The sequence below is a fragment of the Eremomyces bilateralis genome (genome assembly GCF_010015585.1).
Source record: "Eremomyces bilateralis CBS 781.70 unplaced genomic scaffold P152scaffold_7, whole genome shotgun sequence".
In the NCBI taxonomy this organism is placed as follows: Eukaryota; Fungi; Ascomycota; class Dothideomycetes; order Eremomycetales; family Eremomycetaceae; genus Eremomyces; species Eremomyces bilateralis.
The window spans coordinates 254,560-276,150 of NW_022985073.1; the positions used below are offsets into that span (position 1 = coordinate 254,560).

Here is a 21,591-nt window from a genome sequence, read left to right on the forward strand (position 1 = left end):
ACCGTCCATCGCCAATATGACCCCGTGCAACCCTGCTGATGCTCGAAGGAGCAAGAGGCGCAGACGTTGCAGTCATCCCGAGCGCATCATGATTGATTCGCTCAGTGTCGTGCGAGACCGAACATGTGGTGGCAGCCGGCGTGTCACAGGCGCGTGCATTCTCGGCCAATCGATCGCCTCGCTCAGGCCACGCTAGCTGATTCCCCGACCGGATCCATCGTCACCACTTCCGAAGTTTGGTTCTGTAGCCGACGTCTTATGCGGTTATGCCGTATCGTACTGTAGATAGTAGTGACTGGGACAAAGAATACTTAACGACGCCATCGGCTGCAATCAATAATACTATGAATTACTATGAAAGATTGGAAACATATTATAAGGTATGTGAATTCATGTTTGGGGCTGGGACTGTCTGGTTCCAAAGGTTAGTTGGCAGGATCGACAATTCCGATATCAACTTCATCTTTAAACTCTTGTCGTAGCAGGTAGTGGAATTATCATCTCTCGACACCTGCATAGGAACATAGCCCGTAAGGAGATGATATATCCTAGTAACTTTTATAAATCCCAAACGCCGAATTGTCTTATCATGATAGAAACAAGTCTTTGACGATTATATTTTGGCCCGGTATCAAACCGTCGCTCTTCGAGCAGGAAATATTTCTCTATAGTCATTTCGCATCCCAACATATCCGCACGACTTTTATTGCTCCAACTTTGCAACACCTTCAAGTCACCTTATCAATATGCCAATTCTAGAGAAAAGCCATGCTCTCCATGAGCACAACATCGAATGAGATGGACGAGGAATAGCTGGGAAATATTCGTGATTTAGCCTTCGTATAGACCCCCAAGGACACCAGAACCAAGAATCCAGTCTAGGGAAGGCGTTGATGGACACCCTGACATCAACTTCAGAACCCTCGCTGCACTACCTCTCGCAGCCGATATCAAACTACTCACAGCGCCAGGAAATGCACCGGGGGCCTGCGTACAAACCATTTCCCGCACGGCTTTAAACCGCAGTTCTCGGTCCCGACACTGGAGGGAAAGAGGTATGTACGGAGCTTGACTTGGTAGATGGCGTTGAATGTCGTGGCAACTGCGGCGTGAGTGGATATCGGGACGACATGGCCTCGTGGGACGGTGAGAAGACATGGTTGCTGAGTACGGATGGTATCCGTCAGGAAAGTTGGCGACGTGGAGCGACGTAGAGCGGTGATGGTGATATATCCCCTGAACGAAACCTCTCCCCACGGGGTACGTACATGGTCTAAAAATCGTCCGCGTGCGGCTCGTCTCGGCTCCTCACCAGCCCCACCGCCTCCCGTACCTCCGAGAGCTTCAACGCGGTGCCTAACGTCGCCATCTTCCCTCCCGCCCATCGAGCCTCCTGCAGCTCCCTCCGTCCATCCGGGCTCTTCGTCAGCCACTCATACTTGACCCGGAACGGCATCAGCTCGTCCGACACCGCCTGCGCGACCACCCCCTTCAAGAGCTTCAACCGCATTGGCACCGCGAACTTGATCGTGTCCGCCTTGAGCTCCGCGAAGTCGTAGTTCCGCCCCTCGCGCCGCAGCTTCAGCTCGTACATCCAGGTGAGGATGTCGATGAGGTTTGCGATCCCCGGCCGATGCACGGGGTCGTAGCTCGTGCCCCCCTGGATCGAGTCCGTCGTCGCATACCGGATCTTCTCCTGGATCACCTCCGGGCTGTCGGTGAGCAGGATGCGCGACCAGTCGGACGGGTCGGACTTGGACATCTTGCGCGCGGGGTCGGTGAGCGAGCGCACGCGCTTGGCGGGGGAGATGAGGGTTTGCGGGGGGAGGAGGATCGGTTTTGTGGGGCTGTAGAGGTGGTTGAAGGTGTCGGCGAGGTCGCGCGCGAACTCGAGGTGTTGCGCCTGGTCCTCGCCCACCGGGACGTGGGTTGCCCTGGATTCGTTAGTCGCGGTTGGAGAAAGAAAACCATCTCCCTTACCCATGAATGAGGATGTCTGCAGCTTGTAGCACGGGGTAGGAGAAAAGCCCGAGTTTTTGCGCCGCCCGAGCCGACTCGGAGGACACTTCTGGCGCGGGGTTGGCCCGGTCTCCAAGCCCTGCGCCGCCCTCGACGATTTGTCCGGTTTTACTCTGGATGAATGTGAGCGCGGTGCGGATCGAAATCGACAGGACCCTCGTATACCTTCCACTGCGTCATCCGGCTCAAATTCCCCATCGACGTGAGACAGGAGAGAATCCACATCAGCTCCATCCGGCGAGGCAGCTGCACAGCGCTCCATCAGCTTTTCTTCTTCCCAAGCATATCCCACCTGTCATCCATTCTCCCGAACTTCCGCACACTCACGCACCTGATTCTGAAAGAACACCCCAACCTGCACCCCCCGTTCCATCCGCGTCTCCGGTGTGATCCCCACCGCTAACAAGCTCGCCAACCCTCGCCACGACCGCTTCCGCAACTTCTCTGGCTCCGGCCGCGTCGTCAACGCATGCATATCCACGATACTAAACAGCAGCACGTCGTCGGGCACCGCGTCCCGCTGTATCTGCCGCCACGGCGCCAGCGCGCCCAAGTAGTTCCCTAGATGCGGGATCCCCGTGGGCTGGATGCCGGAGAAGACCACGCGCGGGGGCCGTTTCTTGCGGGACGGGCGGGGGGCGGGGTCCATGTATTTCGGGTCGGTCTCGATCGGGGGGTTGTTCGGTCGGCGACATGTTGCGTGGAAGCTTCGTGTGGAGGGTTGATGGGGTGGAGGCCGTTGGGGGGCGCCCGAAAGGACGCGGGAGAAAGATGCTATGGCATTATGAGAGCGTGGTGGGGGGTGGGAGAAGGAAATGAGGGACATTAGTTGGAGCCTCCGAGTATCATATTAAATATATAGATAAAGAGAGAAAGCGCAAATGGAGAAGGTTGCCATGGATTGACATGAGGTTGAAATGTTCTACCATAGCGCCAAGCCCTAAAATAATAATGTGAGGTGACCCTAGTTAGTTAGTTAATAATGGTTCTGACGGAGTTGCTGTGCTGTTAATAGATCAACGTCATGAAGCCACGCAGGTTGGACAAGCACCGCCTCAACTTCTTCCAACTTCCTTCTCTGCTTTGATCCATCGGGATTAGATCTCCTTATAATTCTTCACTCATTATCCAACGACTGCATAAATCCCTTTAATTCTACCCTTCACGATCTAGCTTAGTACCTGACGCAACGATCATCAACGAGAATATTCCTCATCCACCCGACAAGTCAACCGAACGACCGAGCCACCCGCACACAAGCACCTCTGTCCGACCATTCGACGATTTGAAGTTACGAACGGCATTTAATAGTGACTAGAGACACCGCATCAAGATGTCGTGGTCCGGTAAGACCCCAAGCCGCTGTTCACGGCTCCATTGCGACCGCCATAGCTCCCCCGAACTTCGTAGCTAACGTGCGACGTAGGCTTCAAGAAGAATCTGAACCGCGCGACGACGCAGGTGATGATGAAAGCGGGCCAGGTGGAGAAGACAAATGATCGCGATTTTGAGACGGAACTGCGGTAAGCCACTTCGACCCATTTATCCTCTACCGATCGGCGGTTTGAACGTGGTCTGACCGGAGTCGGATATGCAGGCGCTACCGCACGATGGAAACAGCGGCGATGAAACTACAGAAAGAGGCACGGGGCTATCTGGACTCACTACGAGGTATGCGAACTTTAAAATTCGGAGTCTCGAGCGTATGCTGACGACATGGAGCCATGACCGCTTCGCAAATGCGGATTGCGGAGACGATCGATGCGTTCTATGGCGATGCGGGCACTCGTGACGGTGTAAGCCGGTCATATAAGAAAGCCGTGGACGATCTCGACGCCGAGACGGTCAAGGCATTGGATGGACCATACCGGTAGACCGCCCTCTACCATCTCTTCCCTACGAAAACCGACTAACCAACCTCCAGCACCTGCGTCCTCGAACCTATCGAGCGGTTCTGCGCCTACTTCCCGGACATCAACGAATGCATCAAAAAGCGGCAACACAAGCTGACCGACTACGACGGGACGCGGGCCAAGGTAAAGAAGCTCGTCGAGAAACCCGACAAGGACGTCACCAAGCTGCCCACCGCCGAGAAGGAGGCCGAGACCGCCAAGCAGGCCTACGAGGTCATGAACGACCAGATGGTCACCGAACTGCCGCAGCTGATCGACCTGCGCGTGCCCTACCTCGACCCCAGCTTCGAGGCCCTCGTGAAGATCCAGCTGCGCTTTTGCGCCGAGGCGTACAGCCGGATGGCCCAGGTGCAGCAGTATTTGGATAAGGATACGCGGGATCAGTATGCGGAGGGCCAGTTGGATGCGAGGGTGGAGGAGGTGTTGCATGAGATTCGGAATTTGAGCATAGCCGGGACGGTTTAATGAGGGGTTGCTGTCTTTTTTTCTGGAGTCACTGAGGAATGCTGTTGTCATCGGACGTGGGCGTTAGAGAAGTTCTTTTTCTGCCCGCTGTCTCGTACCTATGACATTGTTCTAGCTGACAGAACAACCAAGGATCGAATCATTTTCTCACTTGCCATCTGAAGGTCCGACTACATATCCCGGGAGATTTTCACTCCGTGGTTAATCTGCTTCGAACTGTTGGACACTGAGGCGGTTCGCCAATGGTCTCACTGCACCTTGACAAATATATATCCCTAACAAACGATATTACTCATTCTTCTGCGGCCGGCATCTGGCCAATGCTATCTTCTGACACTGTGGCGTTTTCCTTTATCCCTCAAGCTGCACAGTCACTCCGATGCATTTAGCAGATCCCACGACGACCGGGATGACTTCTAGAACGGCTCTGGAATCTCGGGCAAAAAAGGGATGGAATTCCCCCAACCTACGATCCTCGCGGATCAATCGGACCCGGAGTACATCGTACATCGGATGAGCATACTAATGTGAACTTTCGAATGCCTTTGCCATGTCTCTCTTGGCCATCGCGCACGAGCAACAAGCCTGCAAGCGGAGCAGCTAGACGCACCGGAGGCGTCCGATATTCTGTTAACAATAAAGCTGAGTAGGCGAAAGGAAGTCGAAAAGTCACATCACCTCTCAGTTAAATGGCTTAGTATGAGAAGCACTAGTACCACTGTACCAGGTACTACAGGTACGTCCTTACCGAGCGCTTCTAGTAATCAAGCGGCTACTGCCACGTTGGATTGGCGTAGGTACATTTAACATTGCCCTTCAGCCCGCCACCAAGCATGGCAAAGCGAAATATGGCCGCTCCAAATCCAAATCACCTGCATCCATGAAACTAAAGCCTAGGTGCCTTCTAAACGACCATGTTCGTTCCTTGCAGGCGGAGAGCGGTCTCGACCGATCTCAACCACCATCCATGCCCCGAAGCGGCTAGCGCCATCAGTAGCGCCACAGCGCCAAAGAGATCAAATCATGACGACGGAGTGTCTGACAAGCGAAACTTCCTGTCATTCTTCGCTAGATGAGCTAAGAAAGCTTGTAATATCATTTACAGCTGGGGAGTCGATGAGATGCATGTATGATTCTAGACGCAGATGGTGCTTAGGTTCTCCTCTATGCGGAGTGAAGCCCTCAGGTAGGTACTTTGTGGTTCTCCTCGAGATGAGAGGGGATCATGGGAGGTATCATTGTTGTCTTGATGAATGGCAATCAGCTCAATCATTGACAAATATGACGTCCATCGTCAACCCTTGGAGCTCGTATCGATATCATCGAAAATCAATCTGGACCCGATCCCCAGTTCCAGGACACTGGTCTCGCAAGATGGCGCCCGCAAATCACCGCAAATCACCACCATGCCATCAAGGGGTGACCCTTGGAATCTGTAGAATGTAGACCAGTCGTGCACATGGCGCTGAGCTTCATTCCAGTCAAATTCCACCTCTTCCAACCACCTCACACGGATCACAATTCACAACTCCCACGAGCCCACGAGGCGGTATGACCCAGGTCGCGTGAGATGGGACCTGCACTCTAGCCTCAATCGGTGGGACGGTGTCTTCTCCTGCTACGAATCCGACCAAGCCATGCTCGATAAGTCCTTAGGCGGCGCTGGATCTAAGTTTTCTGGGGGCCGCAGTCTAACTGTTTGGAGTCTCACGATGCTCGCCTGTAGCCCGATTGGCTTCTTCACTGGATTCGTACTCAATGCCGGGAGTTGAGAAGCCTGCGAAGCTTCCCCTGACTACTGTATGGTTATCCAAAGATGCGGAGGCTCGCAAAGAGACTGACCACGATCTCCGTATATCCTTTAAAGTCCTCACGATGCCTTGGTCTCGAGTCTAGATCTTATTCTTGTCAATCCTTCTTTTGCGACCACACTACTTACGTCGCATCGCCTCAGTCTCTCGTTGAGAAGCATACACTCGTTTTTCATTGTTTGTCCAATTTACCACTCTTTTAATATTTGCAGCATCATTTCTTGCATTCTATGAAGTTCCTACTCACTCTCGCGGCCCTCGCGGCTATGGGAGCCCATGCCATACCTACGGCAGGGTCTCTCTCCCATACGCAAGATCAGCGCCCCGTCGTCTACGAATACATCTAAGTTGATGGATATGGCAATAAGCTCAGTGGCCCAGATAGCTGTAGCATTGTCTCTGGCTCTGGTTCTGGTTCTAGCCACGGCTCTGGTTATGACTCAAGCAGTTCCAGTGCGCCCACTGTATTGAAGCCTGTCATTCCATCTATCATCAAGCCTTCTTCTCTCGACAACGTTGTCCCTTGTCCTGCGGACAAACCTAATAGCCTCTACTTTTCTTCTGGATCTGGAGGTGTGTGCCACCAATATTTCCGCACACCGAAAGCCGGAACCTGGACTTACTCTTTTACAGCTTCTCAATCAGTCGATGCGTTCGCCAACCTCCACTTTACTCATCCTTCCGTCGTATTGGACCACTGCGGCTACCTGGTAGTTGAATTCTCTGGCAATTCCCTCCTCATCCGATTCAGCAGCCTCGCCGCGTATAACGCTGCTAAGAACCACTGGAAAGGGTTGGATCAGTTCTTCCTCATCAACAGTGCCGCAGGCTGTGCAAGCAAGGCGGGTGGGCAATACTGCTTCTTCTTGGCCATCATATGCACCTTCGACGATAGCACGAACACTATCATTTGTTCGGGTTCCCCCAAGGCACCCGAGGACGCATGCACCGATTACGACATTGGTTGGGGTCCACCTGCTTCGCCCGGAAACGGTGGCACCACCCCAGGTGGTGGCTCCGGAGGCTCTGGAGGCAATGGTGGCTCTGGTGGCTCAACTCCCCCTTCAAACGGGACCAACACCACATGTGTTGCCCCAGTAGATACCGAGTATGGTCTACCCACTGCCTGCTTGGGTCCGTACTTTGACGATGACCTCCACTTTACCATCGGGTACACCGACGCCAGTCAAGCATCGTGGGCTGCACATGCTGCGCCGTTCCTTAACAATGTCGCGCTCGAAGGCTCCACAACGAAGCGCTCCACCGAGGAGCGTGGTGGGTTGGATATTTCTCGGACAAGTTCGCTAAGGGAAAGGCAGCGATCCAGAAGGGTGCCGCCGCCGTCGGGAATGCTCTTAACAATATCCCGGCCATCACCAAGAATGTCAACATCAATACCGGCTCCCTGACGATGAATGTGAAGACACCCAAACAGCAGCCGGTTTCCAAGGGTTCCCCGTGGCCCAATTCTCGCCTTATCCGTAAGGGGATTCCAAACGAAGTCAAACTCAAGGAGTTCGGAAAAGGAGGCAAAGGCACGATCGATCTTGAGTCGGCTCTTGATATTTACTGTGTAGACTGCGGCATCGAGGGCAAGGTTGTATCACAGGGTCGCATCAGCGGAAAAATAATTGGCGGGGTCGACAATGGCTTCATCGATGTTCGCATGGATATGGCGGCGAGTCTATTCGTTGGTATCGTTGGAAACATCTCGGTCACTCTACCGAAGTGGACCATTGAGTATGGGAACTTCCCGTTGACCCCCCCACGCCTCTTACCATCCCTGGTTTGGTCGACCTTGGGCTCTCCGCCTCTATGGCGGTCGATGCCGCAGTTAAGCTTAGCCTTGACGATGCGAAAATTCTTGCCGGTGGTACTCTTGGTTGGAAGGGTGCCCATGTCCATGCTAGATTTGGTAGCGAAAAATCCTATGCTAGGTGAGTTGGCTTGACCCCCACGATTTTGGAAAGATGACTGACAGATGCAGTGGCTGGACCCCCGAGTTCAAACCATCCTTCAAGGCCGAGGGATCCATCGGCGTCGCTATTGACATCGGTCTTCCCTTTGAGATCTCCTTGGGAGTCAAATTCCTAAACACCAAGATGGGAACTATCGGAACCGTCTGGGGAGAACGGCCGTCAATCGAGATCAAGGGGTCGATCGCCGGCAAAATCGAGGCTGGGAACGGCCCGGTTCAAGGGGAGTTTGGCGATGAGGAATGCAAAGGCATCAAGACCGGCATCGAGCTGAAGAACGACACGGCCATCAAGCTGCGTGCTGGAGCACTTACCACGAAGCTCACCGACGTCGGCAAGCCCTTAAGCAAGGAACTGAAGAAAGGATGCATCGCCCTCATCAAGAAGAAGATCAAGCGCGACTTCCCGCTCCTTGGACGCCAGGTTACCAACGGCACCGTATCTGGAAACAGCACCGAGGAAGAGTTCTTCATGTCTCCGGACTTCCTCATCGACCAGACCGCCGTGGGCAACGCATCGGACCCGCTGGAAGAGTACAACTTCCCTTCCCAGGAAATCTCGGCCTACAACCGCACCGACAATCTCGAGTTCATCGGCCTCCTCGATTTCACCCAGGAGTACATGGCCACAGCATGTGGTAACGGCAACATGTACCTCCAGATCGCCCAGAACGAGGCCGTCCTTGATGCCTCTGGTTGCGGTCCTCTCTTCGCGTGCGACTGGGACAGTGACACCGTCCTCGGCGACGGTTCCGGCCGCATTGCTTACTTCCACTCCGACGTCATGGAGAAGGTCGGCGTGTCGCGACTCCGGTTCGCCAGCACGGCATACTTTCCCGCCGGCGCTCAGTACGTGTCCTTCGTGCCATACGAAGCGGAGGAGGGCTGGATATATCTTCCGCCCGACGACGCGGGCAACGTCTACGGCACCGCGGTCTGCACGTACAAGGGTCCCGCGCTGCCCGCCAAGCTGTTCGCGATCAATGACCCGGAGACGGCGATCGAGGTACTCATGAGCCCGGATGTGAAGTATAGCATCACCGGAGGCGACGTGGAGGATTGCTTCTCCCTACCGCTACGCGAGGGAGATGACGAGCCCGATGCCGCGTGGAGTGGAGTGGGTGAGGGTGACGCTTGGGAAGATGATTGGGTGGAGGAGTGGACCGAGGAGGACTTCTTTGATTTGATCTCGGGAATGACCGATGAGGAGTTTGATGCGTGGTTGGCGGAAGATTGGTAGATGGTGATCCGCACATAAACGAAAAAGGTGGAGTTTGACGATATCAAGATTATAATTCATGTTAATAGTTTCCCTTCGAATGCTTGCATGGCAGAGTCTGAGATGAAAACAACATGTAAATTTACATATGCTATTTGTATACTCTGAAGACTTAATAGATAGAGCGGCCAGTATAGAAACTTCTTGGCTGTGTTTGAACTATAAATGCCACCATATCGGCCATTCACAGTACGAGTCGACCCCAATACGGCTCGTGAAGATGTGAGATAAATAGCGGTTTCGTTCAATCAGGTGATTAATGCAGCGACACGGTGGAAAAACACCGTTAGATTCCAAAAGAGCGTAGATAGATTGAACTTGATCCTGAAGAGCCGGATCCTACGAAAACAGGCTGTTCCTTTATATGGTTTACAATGGTGATCTTTTCCCTAAAAAGGGAAAGAATAGGGGTATAGAATCGAATGCGGAATGAAGCCGTGGGAAAACGCCAAGAAACACGATATTCTGTGACAGAAGGACTCAAATCGACTGGAACAGCTCGCGAGGGCCACATATGATGCGAATTTGGCGGTCAGGATTGACATGTTTCAGTTCTCTCAACCATATCCGGGAAGGATCGACGATCGTACACGATCGATTAGACATTTTAACGAGATAAATGCATTACTGCAGCCGTCTAGGGGGAGAGCTTGGAGTCGATGAAGTTGAGAACTTGAGATAGGAGACGGGGAGCTTAGTCAACACTGAAATCACATGACTGCTGAATCAGCTTTACACCTCAGGCAATAATGTTTGCAATTCCGACGGACTGCAGTGGCCACGCATGCTGTCGAGTGTCGACATCTGATGGACCGGAGGTTGTGAACGGCAAGCAAACAACTCCACTGGAAAGCTCCCTATCTGTGATTTACCAGTCAACATCATTCAAAAAGCCTGCAGCACTGGTTCAAGTTTGGGACCTGAACCTTTGAGCTCCTTGATATTAGCGCATCCATCGCCACGACCCGATATTAAGCTTCGTTGTCAAGGAATCAGGCAGCATGGCGAACGGGTAACTCTGCCATCCATTCATACTGGGGATACTATTAACGTGTATTCTTCTCTAGTTGGAGCCTTCTCGTCGGCATTCTCGTCGTGATTGCCTTCTGTGTGGCTTCTTATTTTCTAGCTCCGAAGGGCGAGGATCAATTGTACGCACCATCTCCTTTACGTTCCGGACTTCTCCTCGGACATCGCACACGTTTGAGACGACTCTTTCTAGGAGACACGATGATTAGTGATGCGATACGGAAGGCTCACGATAATCTATAGGGTTTGGCGATCAAGTCTGATGATATCAGCAACAGCATGTTATCTCATGTGGGGTATGTGTGAATCTCGCAAAGGGCAATGTCCGTGAGGAGCCGTACTGACATGCGAGGGATTATAGCAATCACATTCTTGGCACAGTGGCATCCTCTCATTGTACCGCAACGAAACGACCTAAGACCGGAATACCTGCAGGACAAGATGCTGTAAAGAAGGAGAGGCGTGGAGGATACGAAGACATAGCGCAGACGGCGAATGCTGTATAATTTATGTTGGAGTCTTCCAGTAGACGAGTGCTTTTGGGAAGTGGAAGTATGGCGTTTGATGGATCACTTTTAGGGAGTACATCTGAGCGAATATCAATCATTGCCTGACTAAATATCAAACTGAGGGTATCATATCATTATATTGTTGCTCACCATCACGCCGTATTTACGCCCCGAAATCCTTCCAAAACGCAATCAGCCCCTCCCACCCTAGATCCCCCGTCGCTTTCTCCCCCAACCCTACTGCACTCAAGACCACCCACGACACGGCGGCCCGGCACGCCGCGCCGATGGCCACCAGCATCCCCGCTCGCACGTACCCACAATCCATCAAGATCTCCAGCGCCGCGACATTGTTCACGATGACCGCCCAGCTGACCGCGCTCGCGCTGCTCGGGAGATCGTAGTCCCAGATGATCAGCAAGATCGGGAAGAGCTTCGTGCAGCTGCTGACGAATAGCGCCGTGCTGATGCGGTTGGTGTAGGGAAAGTGGGGGAAGAGGTGCGTGGAAGGCGATGGGGCTGGCGATGGCGACGACGGAGAGGAGACGGGGGCCGGAGTGGGGACGGGACGAGGTGGTCGGTAGGAGCAGAGAGAGCGGATGGGTAAATGGAAGGCGAGGGTGCAGAGGGTGCATAGGAGGAGGAAGAAAAGGTATTGGACGACGAGCGGCTGGGTGGAGAGGACGGAGGTGGCGGGCAAGCTGGACTTTTCAATTCGGGCCCAGGTGAGGTAGACGTCGAAGAGCAAGAGGAGGATGGAGAGGCGGGAGATGGAGGGCTGTAGATCGAAGAAATGTGAGCGACGGACGGGGACCGGGACATAACCACAGGGGGACGTACATCAAGCCTGTCATCTTCTCGTCCAAGGCGGTTGAATAGTAGATGTCGATAGACCTAGGCTCAATTCTTAGCGACGTTCCAATGTCCCGCAGTAACTAGATTCGGAGCTGCACACACCTGAGGCTTGATCAACACCATATCAATGAACAGAACTACAAAGTCATGCTCCACGTATTTGTCCGCGAACCGCTTGCACCGTGGACATTGCGTCAATCGAACGCCTTTGCCTAGCGATCGATCGTCGGCTTTGCTGTAGCTCGTGTACAGCTGCGCGGGATTTAGCGACGTCCAGTTGCACCGCGACACGGCAGGTATGGATAGGGTACCTGATTAATGGGGTATCGGCATTCAATACATATCGGCATCTTGGATCATTGGATGTGCGCAATGAGCAGTGTCAGAATATTCCCCGCATCGCTGGAGTGGTTCATGAACGGTCTCTTATCATCGCCGGTTCGTTCAAAGAGCTGAATCCTGTACCATTGATGCTACCATAATTGCGTGGGCTAAGCATGCGAGACTCGTCCCCAAACATGCCCATACGGAACTAAAACGTGGAGAGATGGCCTAAGTTAGCAGGGAGACCTAATATTAGTTAGTCCTGTTTACTTAAAAGAACGCTCACGAATAAATCGGTGGATGTATCCATATTGCGATGGTCCGAGCTTTTTTGTATCATCTGGCGTAGTTCTGGAGTATTAACTATACTTAGTTAGCAGTTAACTAACTAGGACTTAAACCATCTATGTTTACCGCCATGTCTAGAAGCTGGAAAGGTCATGAATTCATCTCATTAAGCTACACAGAACTTCGGCTCAATCAGGACCCGGGGGCTGATGAATGGGCACAGGATAGAGAAGAAAGGACCAGTAGAAACGGCTCATGAGAAGCAATGATATACGGTATATTACACAGGGAATATGTGAGATATATCGGCCGTCCTGAACGAGATGCTCCCCCCAAATTTGTATGCTGATGTGGAGTCCTCCTAGATCTTTCAATATCAATCTGCGAACATTTCAATCCACATCCGGACATCCCTATGTCATACTCATGTCTCATAAAGCACCAAAAAACCCGGCGCAATGTATACTGTGAATACGCTCCGTGCGCGTTTGCCGTGACTGCACTAAAATCACCCTGCGGCCTATCACCAACGCAATCGCTCACGTCAAAGTGGACACCGCGAACCCCAACGCCTTTGGATCTGCCCGCCGTCGACGCCTGGATCGAGACCTCACTGTAAAAAAAGCCAAGTTAGGTCCTGCGCCTTTCTCAAATGAAGAAAGAGAACATTATCTTGCAATGTGCGAAGGAGGAGACGAGCACAAATCCACCAGGGACGCAAACGTCGAACCTCAATGGTTCGACCGCACTAGGGCCATCCTACCTCGGGAATCCTTCTCCACGCGGAGCACCTCCCGGTCACGCGGGTCGTGATGGTGGTGGTGGTGATGATGATGATCGTAATCGTAGTCTCGATCGCGGACCCGCTCAGCGATGATGAGGTCTTTCTCGGTGTCGCGCTCCCGTTGCAGGGCCCGACGTTCCGACTCGAGGGCGCGGATTTCCTCGCGGATCTCGCGGTCAGATTTGGGGCGGGGAGGTTCACGGATGACGAGGGCGCCGTCGTGGTGATGGTGGTCATGGAGATGATGGTCGTGGTGATGGTCTTCCTCGACGAATTTCCGCGTAATTACCTCCTCCATGCCGGGGTGGGGTGGGATGCTATGGACGTGGCCATGATCGACTGGTGGCGCAGGCACAGCAACTGGAGGTGGCGGCAGCGCCTGAGGGGGAGAACGATTTTCCGCCCCTTTCTCGTACTTGTAAGTCGTGGTCGTTTTCTCTGGAAATTTTGGTCAGCCCCCGCGCCCGACGGATGAAGCTGGCAGCCTTACTGTTTCCATTGCTTGTTTTGATCGTTTCACTGATCTTGATGGCCTCATCAATGTGCTCTTTTGCCAACGCTCGTCGGACAATGAAAAAATCTGTCTATACAACCTGTCAGTCTGGGGACCTTCTGGAAAATCGGCCACACATACCTCTTCCTCATATGGAAGGCCCATTTGGACTATGGCTTCTTTGCGAACAAGACGTTTGGGCATCCGGGTCTTGCCTCGCTTCCCAATGAGTACTACCGGAGGTGACGACCCTTCGCTGGAGCTGGACGATCCAATTGAGCTGACTGAAGGAGCACGGCTCTTTCGTCGCTTGCTCTTGGACCGGTGGATGGAGACATCTCGGTACCGCTCATCTCTAGGGCCGACTATGATTTCCTCGCGATGCTCGCGGTATCGCTGGCGCGGAGGTGTGGGGGTGTCATGTTTACGGTAGGGTAGCGGCAGATCCACATATCTGGGAGGTCGATACGGATCTTCATAGCGAGGCAGAGGCCTCCGATCGAATGTGTCGAGCGACGACTGACGACGGAGGTACGTTGGCCGACGCGGACGCGCGAGCTCATCATCACGTACCGCCACCGACTTGCGACGGGTGTACGGCTGGAGTGCCTGGCTAGTGGTGTCTGGCCGGTCGGTGAAATCGGGTCGCCTCGCATAGCGATCGTCCTCGGAGTATCGGTCGGGCTCTGCAAATGAGACGCCGCGATCTCGTTCAAATCCGCGATCATACTCTTCATGGTGGTGCCGGTCGTCACGACCTCCCAAACGCTCGAACCGGTCACGATCCCATCGTTCCGGCCGACGTGGTTCGTCGTAGTGATCTAAGGGTCCGGATGCGCGATACATTGTGCTCTTCGACAGAGCCCCCAGCGTCTGGTATTGTCGAAAGAGACGAAGTCAAGATAGCTGTGATAGCGAAATGAAATGACGAAATCTTCAATTGGACTAAGGGTGGGTGGTGGTTCGAGCCTACGGGAACAAGGAACGGAAGATTGGTACACGTTGGAAGGAAATCACAAGACTTTGTACGCCACAATGATGTTCAACCGGGAGCAACGACGTCAAGGATGAAACGGCAGGAGAAGAACGGAGAGATATATATAAGAGATCCGGAGAATATAAGATAATTCAGGGATCGTTGGAAATCGAAATTGAACCCAAGGGGGAGGCGGGCGATGACGACATCGGACATAATAGGCGTCGTTCGCGTCGGCAGGAACGACTGAAACGCGTGCAATTGGCCTTGTTTTCTGCCAGGCAGGAACGAAATTGACACCTTATCGCCTCAAACGGGGATGTAGATGTGTCAGTCTTGGTTTTGAGAAGAAAAGCGGCGGAGGCGGTTGCGAAGATACGTTTTCTAACAACACTCAGAACTACCGTACTACTGTGTCCTCCATCTGTGTCCTTCGCACTAAAGTACGGACATAGCCCCGGTGACAATGATGCCTGCTATTTCAATAGCCATTTCGCGGCGCCGTCAGTCCGTGTCCGTGTCAAGGATGAGGTGAGTTGAAGTCAGCATCTCCTGGCAGGAGAATCATCAATCAAAATTGGCCAATCCGTCTTATTCAGTTACTATTGCCTCTTCTATTGAACTGGTAATCCCTAGTGGATTTGTGACTTTGTCCTAGAGGTCATGGTAGTCCTGGCCGTCGACAGAGGCCTGGACTGGTCATCCCTGTACCATACACCCAAATTCCATCTCTATTTGCCAGGCCAGGATTGAGAGCGTCAACGGAGAAAGTTGTGACTTGTGAGTGACATCTTGCCAGATAATGTAATGGAATTCCGAGTGGCTAGCATGGGCGTGTTGAGCATTCTGTTTCATGCCGCCCTGCTCCATTCCTTCCAAAATCTCATTTCATTTGTTAGCTTATCGAATTCTTTCATCAATCAAAATTGGAGTCTTCCTGAAATTTGAATCGATCTATTCTTTGGAGTTTAGATGAAGTGTTGCAAGCAGGACGAGGTGTGATCACACAACAAGAAAGTCTCAGCACAGCTGTAGACCGACGAAGGAACCATCGCAATCATCCTTCCGACCTGAATGCCAATGGCTTGGTTCTTATTCTTTTCCTTTACAAGGCGCTCATTCGATCATGTTCGGGGTGCATATGCTTTCAGCTCATTCTTGGCGAAAATTTTCCTGTCATACCGTGGAGTTATGGACCGGATTTCCAACAAGTTATACTTACGACATTCAGCTTACCTGGATTTGAGATGCTACTTCCCTTGTCTACCATTCCAAAATTTGTGTCTGTAACTTTCTAGAACCGCCGAGCACGACGTTGTACGTCGTGACCATTGGTCCAATGATAGAGCGTGGACTTTTTTTGGACGTGGGTACGTTGTACCGTGGGTATAATTCTCCTAGTCTACTTCCGTATCCAGAAATTCCCCGCAAAGTTCACCAAAAGCGCTGGACCCTGGTCTCCATTTCATGGCGAAACTTGGCTCCAGATATTACGTTCCGTTGTTCCATGGAGACAAACCACAGACACACGACTGTAATGGATGAGCACCTGAAGGGGTCACTGATCTCCTCCTTCACATCGTCTGGTATACACTACGTGGGAAACCATTCACCAGTCGCTAAGATAAACGCAGCTGAGAACATTGGGTATCGAACCATCGAGACCCTCAGGAGAGACGCTACGGTTGTCGGCCGTTCTTCCTCCCAGACAAGGTAAAGTTTCGTCCAATTTGTCATTTCGACTTCGCCTTTCCAGAACGCTGGACGGACCGTTTTACAGTTGTGCCAGTTCATGTGGCCGATACTAATATATTCAAGTAACTGATCTATTTTCCTTGGCCCCGATGGATCTGTATAAGTATGGCTATTAAAGTCTGCAGGTTCAGATGATAAAAACAATGATGAGTAGTGTGGCTCGCAGCAATGGTACCAAGGATACCGAGCTACCCAACGGCCCCTGAGATGTTTGGAACGGACTTGATACCCTTCCAGATACCCAGTGATGATACTGGGCTCACCATCAAGGTGTTGATGTTAGGAGAGTGGTACGCATACCTTATTCTCTCCCTAGCGTGCTTCTCACCTGAATCTTTTATACCCACGGCTTCGAAATTCCTGGATAGGGTTTATGCACCCACGGATTCTGTCGTGGACCATTTTCATCTATGCGAGAAAGAAGGGGTCGTTCAACCGATCCAAGGGTCATTCGTCCTGTGCGTGCGAGGAGCTCCAGCTGCATTTAAAACCAGAGTCTCTCCCTTTGAAATACTTCTTCTGTAAAATCTTCCAGCACTTCCAGTATTACAGGTCTTCTACTCGTTCTTGGTATCCTGCGACTTGTCAAGGTCCATATTTTATATTCAACATGAAGATCACTCTTGCTCTCGCCGCTTTCCTTGTCGGCCAGTCTGCCGCTGGACTGAGCCGTCGAGGCGATTCGGACTCCTATGACGACTCTGTCGCCCCTGACTCAACTTCCCCTGATTCCGCCGGGACCACGATTGTCACCCCGGAGCAGGTCATTCAGATCGCCGATGGTCAGGTCCAAGTTATTCCAGGAACCACCGAGATCATCCATCCAACCCACACCTCCGAGGCACCGCATTACCCCACCCAATCGTGCGCGAAGCAGACTTCTTGTGGGTGCAAGCCGCATACCCATTGCTACTGCAAGCCGCAACTTGAGCCTCCTCGCTGCAGCGTTGTGACCACTCAGTCTCCCGTCCACTACTATGGCCACTCCACCGAGACGTTGACCCACTCGAGCACCAATATCTGGACCGAGACCGAGTTCGTCACTCGCTACGAGACCATCCATAACCCGACGACCATCCCCATCCTCTCCACCCTGACAATTGTCGAGACGTCGTTCAGCATCGACGACCCCATCGAGACGCAGACGGAGATCGACCCCATCGTCGTCACCAGCACCGAGGTGCAAACCTCCCTGGAAACCTCCGTCCACCAGGTCACTGAAACGTCCTATGAGACGTACAAGGCTACCTTGTGCCCGTGCCCCACGTACACTGCTCACTATGGTCACCACGGCCATGGCCATGGCTATAACCACTGGTCGTAAGCGTGCCTAGCGTGAAAAGATGCAGTTGCTAGACTGCAAGATCGCATGGAACCGTGGAGAATGAAAGCTAGTGAGATCGAAGTTGTCGAGTCTCCCGTGGAGTGAGGATGGTTTGACTGGAGTTCAGGTCTGAATTTGCCTACTTAGATAGGTATAAAAATAATACAGGGTTCTTGAGATAATTCTAGCTTCGCACCTAAGTGAACATCCCGTCACAGGTCTGCCTGATCGTGTCACACCGTCTCAATAACCGATGCCCGGCCCGCAGTACGTAGTTCCTACCACTGTCGCCCGTACCGTAGTGATAAATCTACCCATTGTTGCCTTGATGGACATGCGCCTTGTAGATGAGTATAACATTGACTGATTGAGTTCGATCTCAGAGTGTCTGGTACTGTAACTGAATTGAGCCTATCTAAGACCCTCGACCTCTCCTAAGACGAGGGATCATACTGTACACTGCTGGTATGCATGATGATGTGAGATACAAGTGTAGAGTGCTCAAACCCCCGCCCTTATTTCCGTAATCCTCTGAAACCGCCCGACCACTACTCTCTCATACACATAAACAGTGAACCGAACCATATACCCCCAGCATCTCACCCAACACGCAGGATGGCAGTTGACGTCCTTTTCTTGCTGGTTGGAGAGCCTACGTACTTTCGGAGTCCGGAGAGGAACTGCGTCGTTCGCGTCACTGCCAGTCTCAACGTATGGTTCCTTGTAACTCTGAGGTCGTTTGGAGTGTCGAGTATATTCCTTAGGTCCACCTTCCCAGACTTCTAGGAGAGTGGAGCGCGGTGCCGGCCGTTTAGATGGAACGATTGTTAAGTCGCCATCATCCGATACGGCGCTGTCGCTGTCGGTTTCTTCCATTCTGGGCCTTAGTCGGGTCTGAAATCCTGGTGCTGCGTGGTCAGTTGCAGCACAGATTTAGGAGTGTTGAAGTTGCCCGGGTAAGGTGGAATCATATGGAAACTCTTTTCCGTTTGCATCTTCTGTGAGATATAGCCCCTTGACTGTAGTTGTTCAGTGAGTTTCCATACATACGTTACACATCCCTAAAGATACTTACGCTGAACATGATCCTGCTTATCCAGTGCCAGTTCATCGTCTGTGAGCCGCCGAAAGATGTTCCTGTAGGCAGAAACGGTAGCCCGGTCTCTACTAAACAAACCCCTCCAAGCATTCATGTTGCTTAAGCGACCTCATCACGGCGCTCCTAACTGGCACTGTTCGCCTATCCGGGCACTGAGAACAACCAACCGAACCGGAATGTTAAAAAACATAGCAATATATTCATAGACAACACGTAGGAGGGAGGGCTGTTAGGGAAGTACGCGATGGGAGCGCCACTGTCGCGGGATCTGGTGACTCTCCCAGATTCTTAGTTAGTTGTGAGCTCAACATTCTATCAATGATTTGATCCAGATACGGAGTATCAAGCAGAGAAAAATTCCGTTGGCTGGCAGCTGAGGTGACGGAGGTGACGTTCAAACATTAATTGAACGAGATACCTGTAATACAGTAATACCGGGCCTTGTACATATTAGGTTTAGCGTTCTAGTCCAGATGCTCCTGTCGACGCCTCGGTGGAGCGAAATTGTTGGGGAGCCTGTGAGTCGAGTTTTGGGGAGCCGGAAGCTACCCCTTTTATAATGTGGTTGCTGTAAGAGGCCGTTGAAAGTTCCACGAGTCGAATGCGAGAATAAAATCAGATCATGAGGTTGACGGGTTCCCCGTGGGGAAGCGTAGGAGCATGGATTAATCAAAACTGTTTTGGCAAGATTAGGGGACTGGCAGCGAATTAATTTGAATATACCTCAATGTACCTCGATGTTTGCCAATCATGGCAATTATACAGGCTCAAGGGTTGACTGATGGCCCCGTCTCCTCCTGCTCAGGTACCACTCGACCATCGTGGCACTCAGCTGGCATTTCCCCATTCACTTTTCGCTCCTTTGAATTTCACTCAATGCTTCTTACAAAGACCCTTCGCACGACTCGAATCTCCCGCTCTCAAATTGGAGCATTTGTGTGGTCTTTCCCTCAGAATCTTTCCAATCTCAATCAAGCCCGGCTGCCGGCAACGCATTGGAAGCGGATCTGTGGCGTATAGAGCGTGTCGGGCGCGTGATCGGGGTCGGGGTCGAATACTTCGCCGAGGGAGGTGACCCCTCGAACTCATCATCCTGGGGGGCCTCCGAATGCACATCATCCTCTTCATACGTTCCCGGATCCGTTCGTGGGCGCTTGGGCAAACCTGAGTGGGCCATGTCTGGGGAATTGTCCCGCTTGCGGGTGGTGGCAGTGGAGGTTTTGGTTTCAGACGTGGGGGATGGGGACGTCCCCATCGGTTCTGTAGCTGGTAGCAAAGAGTCGACTGCATCTCAATTAGCTTATATGTGTAACAGTGCTTTCAGGAGCTGTATACTGTGTACACACTATTCATAGGGTTCTCGTCAATGCGAAGACACTCTTCCTCAGTGAGCGTGCGGAACCAAGCCTTATAAGCACACAACATCGCCAGCGGGTCTTTCATATATTGGCTGAACTCGCTAAAGCCATGAGGAACTCCATGCACACTGCGAATGTGCGTATAAAGACCTTGAACAGTGAAAGGTCGAGTGGTTCCGGTGCTCTGACTTTTGCCACATCTCGGGCAAATTAGAAGAATCGTTTCTCTCCAGAGCTTGTCGTAATTGCTGCTCCTGGTGTTCATCCAACAGTTGGGTGCAGTGCTCCATCACGCCGCGATAATTTTGTTTCAGCTTGTCCTTCGGGTGATGGCTCGATTGATGGCTAGCAAGCCCCGGGACGCCTCGGAATGCGTTCACTTCGCCAGTACGTAATTTGTTGGCATTGCATCCATGGAAGCAATGCAATTCAAGGTATGTTCCGTCTTCAAGTTGCAGGATGGTCGGCCAAGCCTCGAAGAAAGCCGGGGCATTTCCGCGCTTGGGCGTCATTTGTATCTTGGGACGTTGGTTTTCGAGGATTTTTTCGGATGTCACTGGAGTTTCAGTTCCCCTGTGGTGGCGGCGGGTGAAGGGCGTTCCTGGTGGCAGACTCGAGGTCCCAGATGGAGTCATACCTAGGCCCCTGTTAGACAACACTCAATTGTCATTGGCAGGTGGCGGCAATGACGCTGGGGTATATAACAGACCAGTGGTGCCTGTCGAAGATTGAGGTTGACTGGGCTAGATTAGCGCAGCATTAGCTTGTATATCCCTAGCTATTAACATGAAGTCACAAACTTCCAGGCGTAGGATCACATTGTCTTGGACCCTAAGGCTCGACTCAATCACATCATATCGCCCTTTGGTGACCACAAGCTCCTGCAGGAGTTCATCTCTGCAGGCCTTCTCGCGAGCAAGCCTTTGTTCTGGGGTGATTCGAGGCGGATCAGTCATGATGCTAGAGCTTGGCGAGATCAATGACTTGGTGCAGATGGAGCTTTTGATTCAGTACTGGAGAGTAAGAGAGCAAAATGAGAGAAGTCAGAGCAACTAGCAAGAATTGGGTGAAGCTCGGAATGAAGTAAACTTTTTTAAGTAAGCGTCCACTGCGGGAGACATCAGTTTCTAGAGGTGTCCGCCGAGAGTACTCTCGGCGTTTATAAAAGTCCTGGATCTTAATGCAAATTCACCGACATATGATCCCACTTCTATGAAAAAATTCAAGTGGCCATCAACACGGTACTAGTTGTATAGACAGTGAGAAAAGACATCGCAGATCAAATCCAGGGACTCGAAAGGCGACCAGACATTTCAAATGAACGGAAAATGGTCG

At 52.2% G+C, this 21,591-nt stretch overlaps 8 protein-coding genes across 8 annotated transcripts; 4 read left to right on the forward strand and 4 right to left on the reverse strand.

Annotated features, from left to right (window-relative positions):
• Positions 1–1,273: 1,273 nt before the first annotated feature.
• Positions 1,274–2,668, reverse strand: P152DRAFT_465869 (tryptophanyl-tRNA synthetase; the record flags this gene model as incomplete). The annotated part of the gene is made up of 4 exons (XM_033680660.1): positions 1,274–1,934; positions 1,981–2,054; positions 2,185–2,265; positions 2,351–2,668. The coding sequence occupies 4 exons, from the start codon at positions 2,666–2,668 to the stop codon at positions 1,274–1,276; spliced, it is 1,134 nt and encodes a 377-aa protein (XP_033534831.1).
• Positions 2,669–3,352: 684 nt separating this feature from the next.
• P152DRAFT_465870 (putative BAR adaptor protein RVS161) lies at positions 3,353–4,397 on the forward strand (the record flags this gene model as incomplete). The annotated part of the gene is made up of 5 exons (XM_033680662.1): positions 3,353–3,365; positions 3,446–3,542; positions 3,617–3,690; positions 3,742–3,889; positions 3,944–4,397. The coding sequence occupies 5 exons, from the start codon at positions 3,353–3,355 to the stop codon at positions 4,395–4,397; spliced, it is 786 nt and encodes a 261-aa protein (XP_033534832.1).
• Positions 4,398–7,689: 3,292 nt separating this feature from the next.
• On the forward strand, positions 7,690–9,817 carry P152DRAFT_308567 (uncharacterized protein). Its single transcript, XM_033675142.1, has 2 exons — positions 7,690–8,145; positions 8,196–9,817. The coding sequence occupies exons 1-2, from the start codon at positions 8,024–8,026 to the stop codon at positions 9,421–9,423; spliced, it is 1,350 nt and encodes a 449-aa protein (XP_033534833.1). The 5' UTR covers positions 7,690–8,023; the 3' UTR covers positions 9,424–9,817.
• Positions 9,818–10,530: 713 nt separating this feature from the next.
• Positions 10,531–10,941, forward strand: P152DRAFT_395603 (uncharacterized protein; the record flags this gene model as incomplete). Its single annotated transcript, XM_033676312.1, has 3 exons — positions 10,531–10,613; positions 10,735–10,787; positions 10,853–10,941. Coding segments are annotated over 3 exons (225 nt in total), but the record flags the coding sequence as incomplete, so codon positions are not given.
• Positions 10,942–11,215: 274 nt separating this feature from the next.
• Positions 11,216–12,579, reverse strand: P152DRAFT_414979 (Arv1-like protein; the record flags this gene model as incomplete). Its single annotated transcript, XM_033677040.1, has 4 exons — positions 12,167–12,579; positions 11,958–12,107; positions 11,841–11,894; positions 11,216–11,778 (listed from the first exon to the last, which is right to left on the reverse strand). Coding segments are annotated over exons 1-4 (804 nt in total), but the record flags the coding sequence as incomplete, so codon positions are not given.
• A 163-nt stretch (positions 12,580–12,742) lies between these two features.
• On the reverse strand, positions 12,743–14,854 carry P152DRAFT_481327 (uncharacterized protein). Its single transcript, XM_033681811.1, has 4 exons — positions 13,886–14,854; positions 13,742–13,835; positions 13,231–13,689; positions 12,743–13,080 (listed from the first exon to the last, which is right to left on the reverse strand). The coding sequence occupies exons 1-4, from the start codon at positions 14,588–14,590 to the stop codon at positions 13,007–13,009; spliced, it is 1,332 nt and encodes a 443-aa protein (XP_033534836.1). The 5' UTR covers positions 14,591–14,854; the 3' UTR covers positions 12,743–13,006.
• A 2,153-nt stretch (positions 14,855–17,007) lies between these two features.
• P152DRAFT_457572 (uncharacterized protein) lies at positions 17,008–18,002 on the forward strand. The gene has a single exon (XM_033679255.1). It carries the CDS (start codon positions 17,086–17,088, stop codon positions 17,797–17,799), a length of 714 nt encoding a protein of 237 aa, XP_033534837.1. The 5' UTR covers positions 17,008–17,085; the 3' UTR covers positions 17,800–18,002.
• A 1,863-nt stretch (positions 18,003–19,865) lies between these two features.
• Positions 19,866–20,251, reverse strand: P152DRAFT_481329 (uncharacterized protein; the record flags this gene model as incomplete). Its single annotated transcript, XM_033681812.1, has 2 exons — positions 19,866–20,182; positions 20,245–20,251. The coding sequence occupies 2 exons, from the start codon at positions 20,249–20,251 to the stop codon at positions 19,866–19,868; spliced, it is 324 nt and encodes a 107-aa protein (XP_033534838.1).
• Positions 20,252–21,591: the final 1,340 nt, after the last annotated feature.

Bases quoted from the DNA above. Each gene is read 5' to 3' on its own strand.
- P152DRAFT_308567 (XM_033675142.1), top strand. From the start codon at position 8,024: ATGGCGGTCGATGCCGCAGTTAAGCTTAGCCTTGACGATGCGAAAATT. The intron at 8,146-8,195 runs GTGAGTTGGCTT...TGACAGATGCAG, and splicing joins AGCGAAAAATCCTATGCTAG to TGGCTGGACCCCCGAGTTCA.
- P152DRAFT_481327 (XM_033681811.1), bottom strand. From the start codon at position 14,590: ATGTATCGCGCATCCGGACCCTTAGATCACTACGACGAACCACGTCGG. The intron at 13,836-13,885 runs GTATGTGTGGCC...CAGGTTGTATAG, and splicing joins GCCTTCCATATGAGGAAGAG to ACAGATTTTTTCATTGTCCG. The intron at 13,081-13,230 runs GTAGGATGGCCC...CTTTTTTTACAG, and splicing joins CGTGGAGAAGGATTCCCGAG to TGAGGTCTCGATCCAGGCGT.
- P152DRAFT_457572 (XM_033679255.1), top strand. From the start codon at position 17,086: ATGAAGATCACTCTTGCTCTCGCCGCTTTCCTTGTCGGCCAGTCTGCC.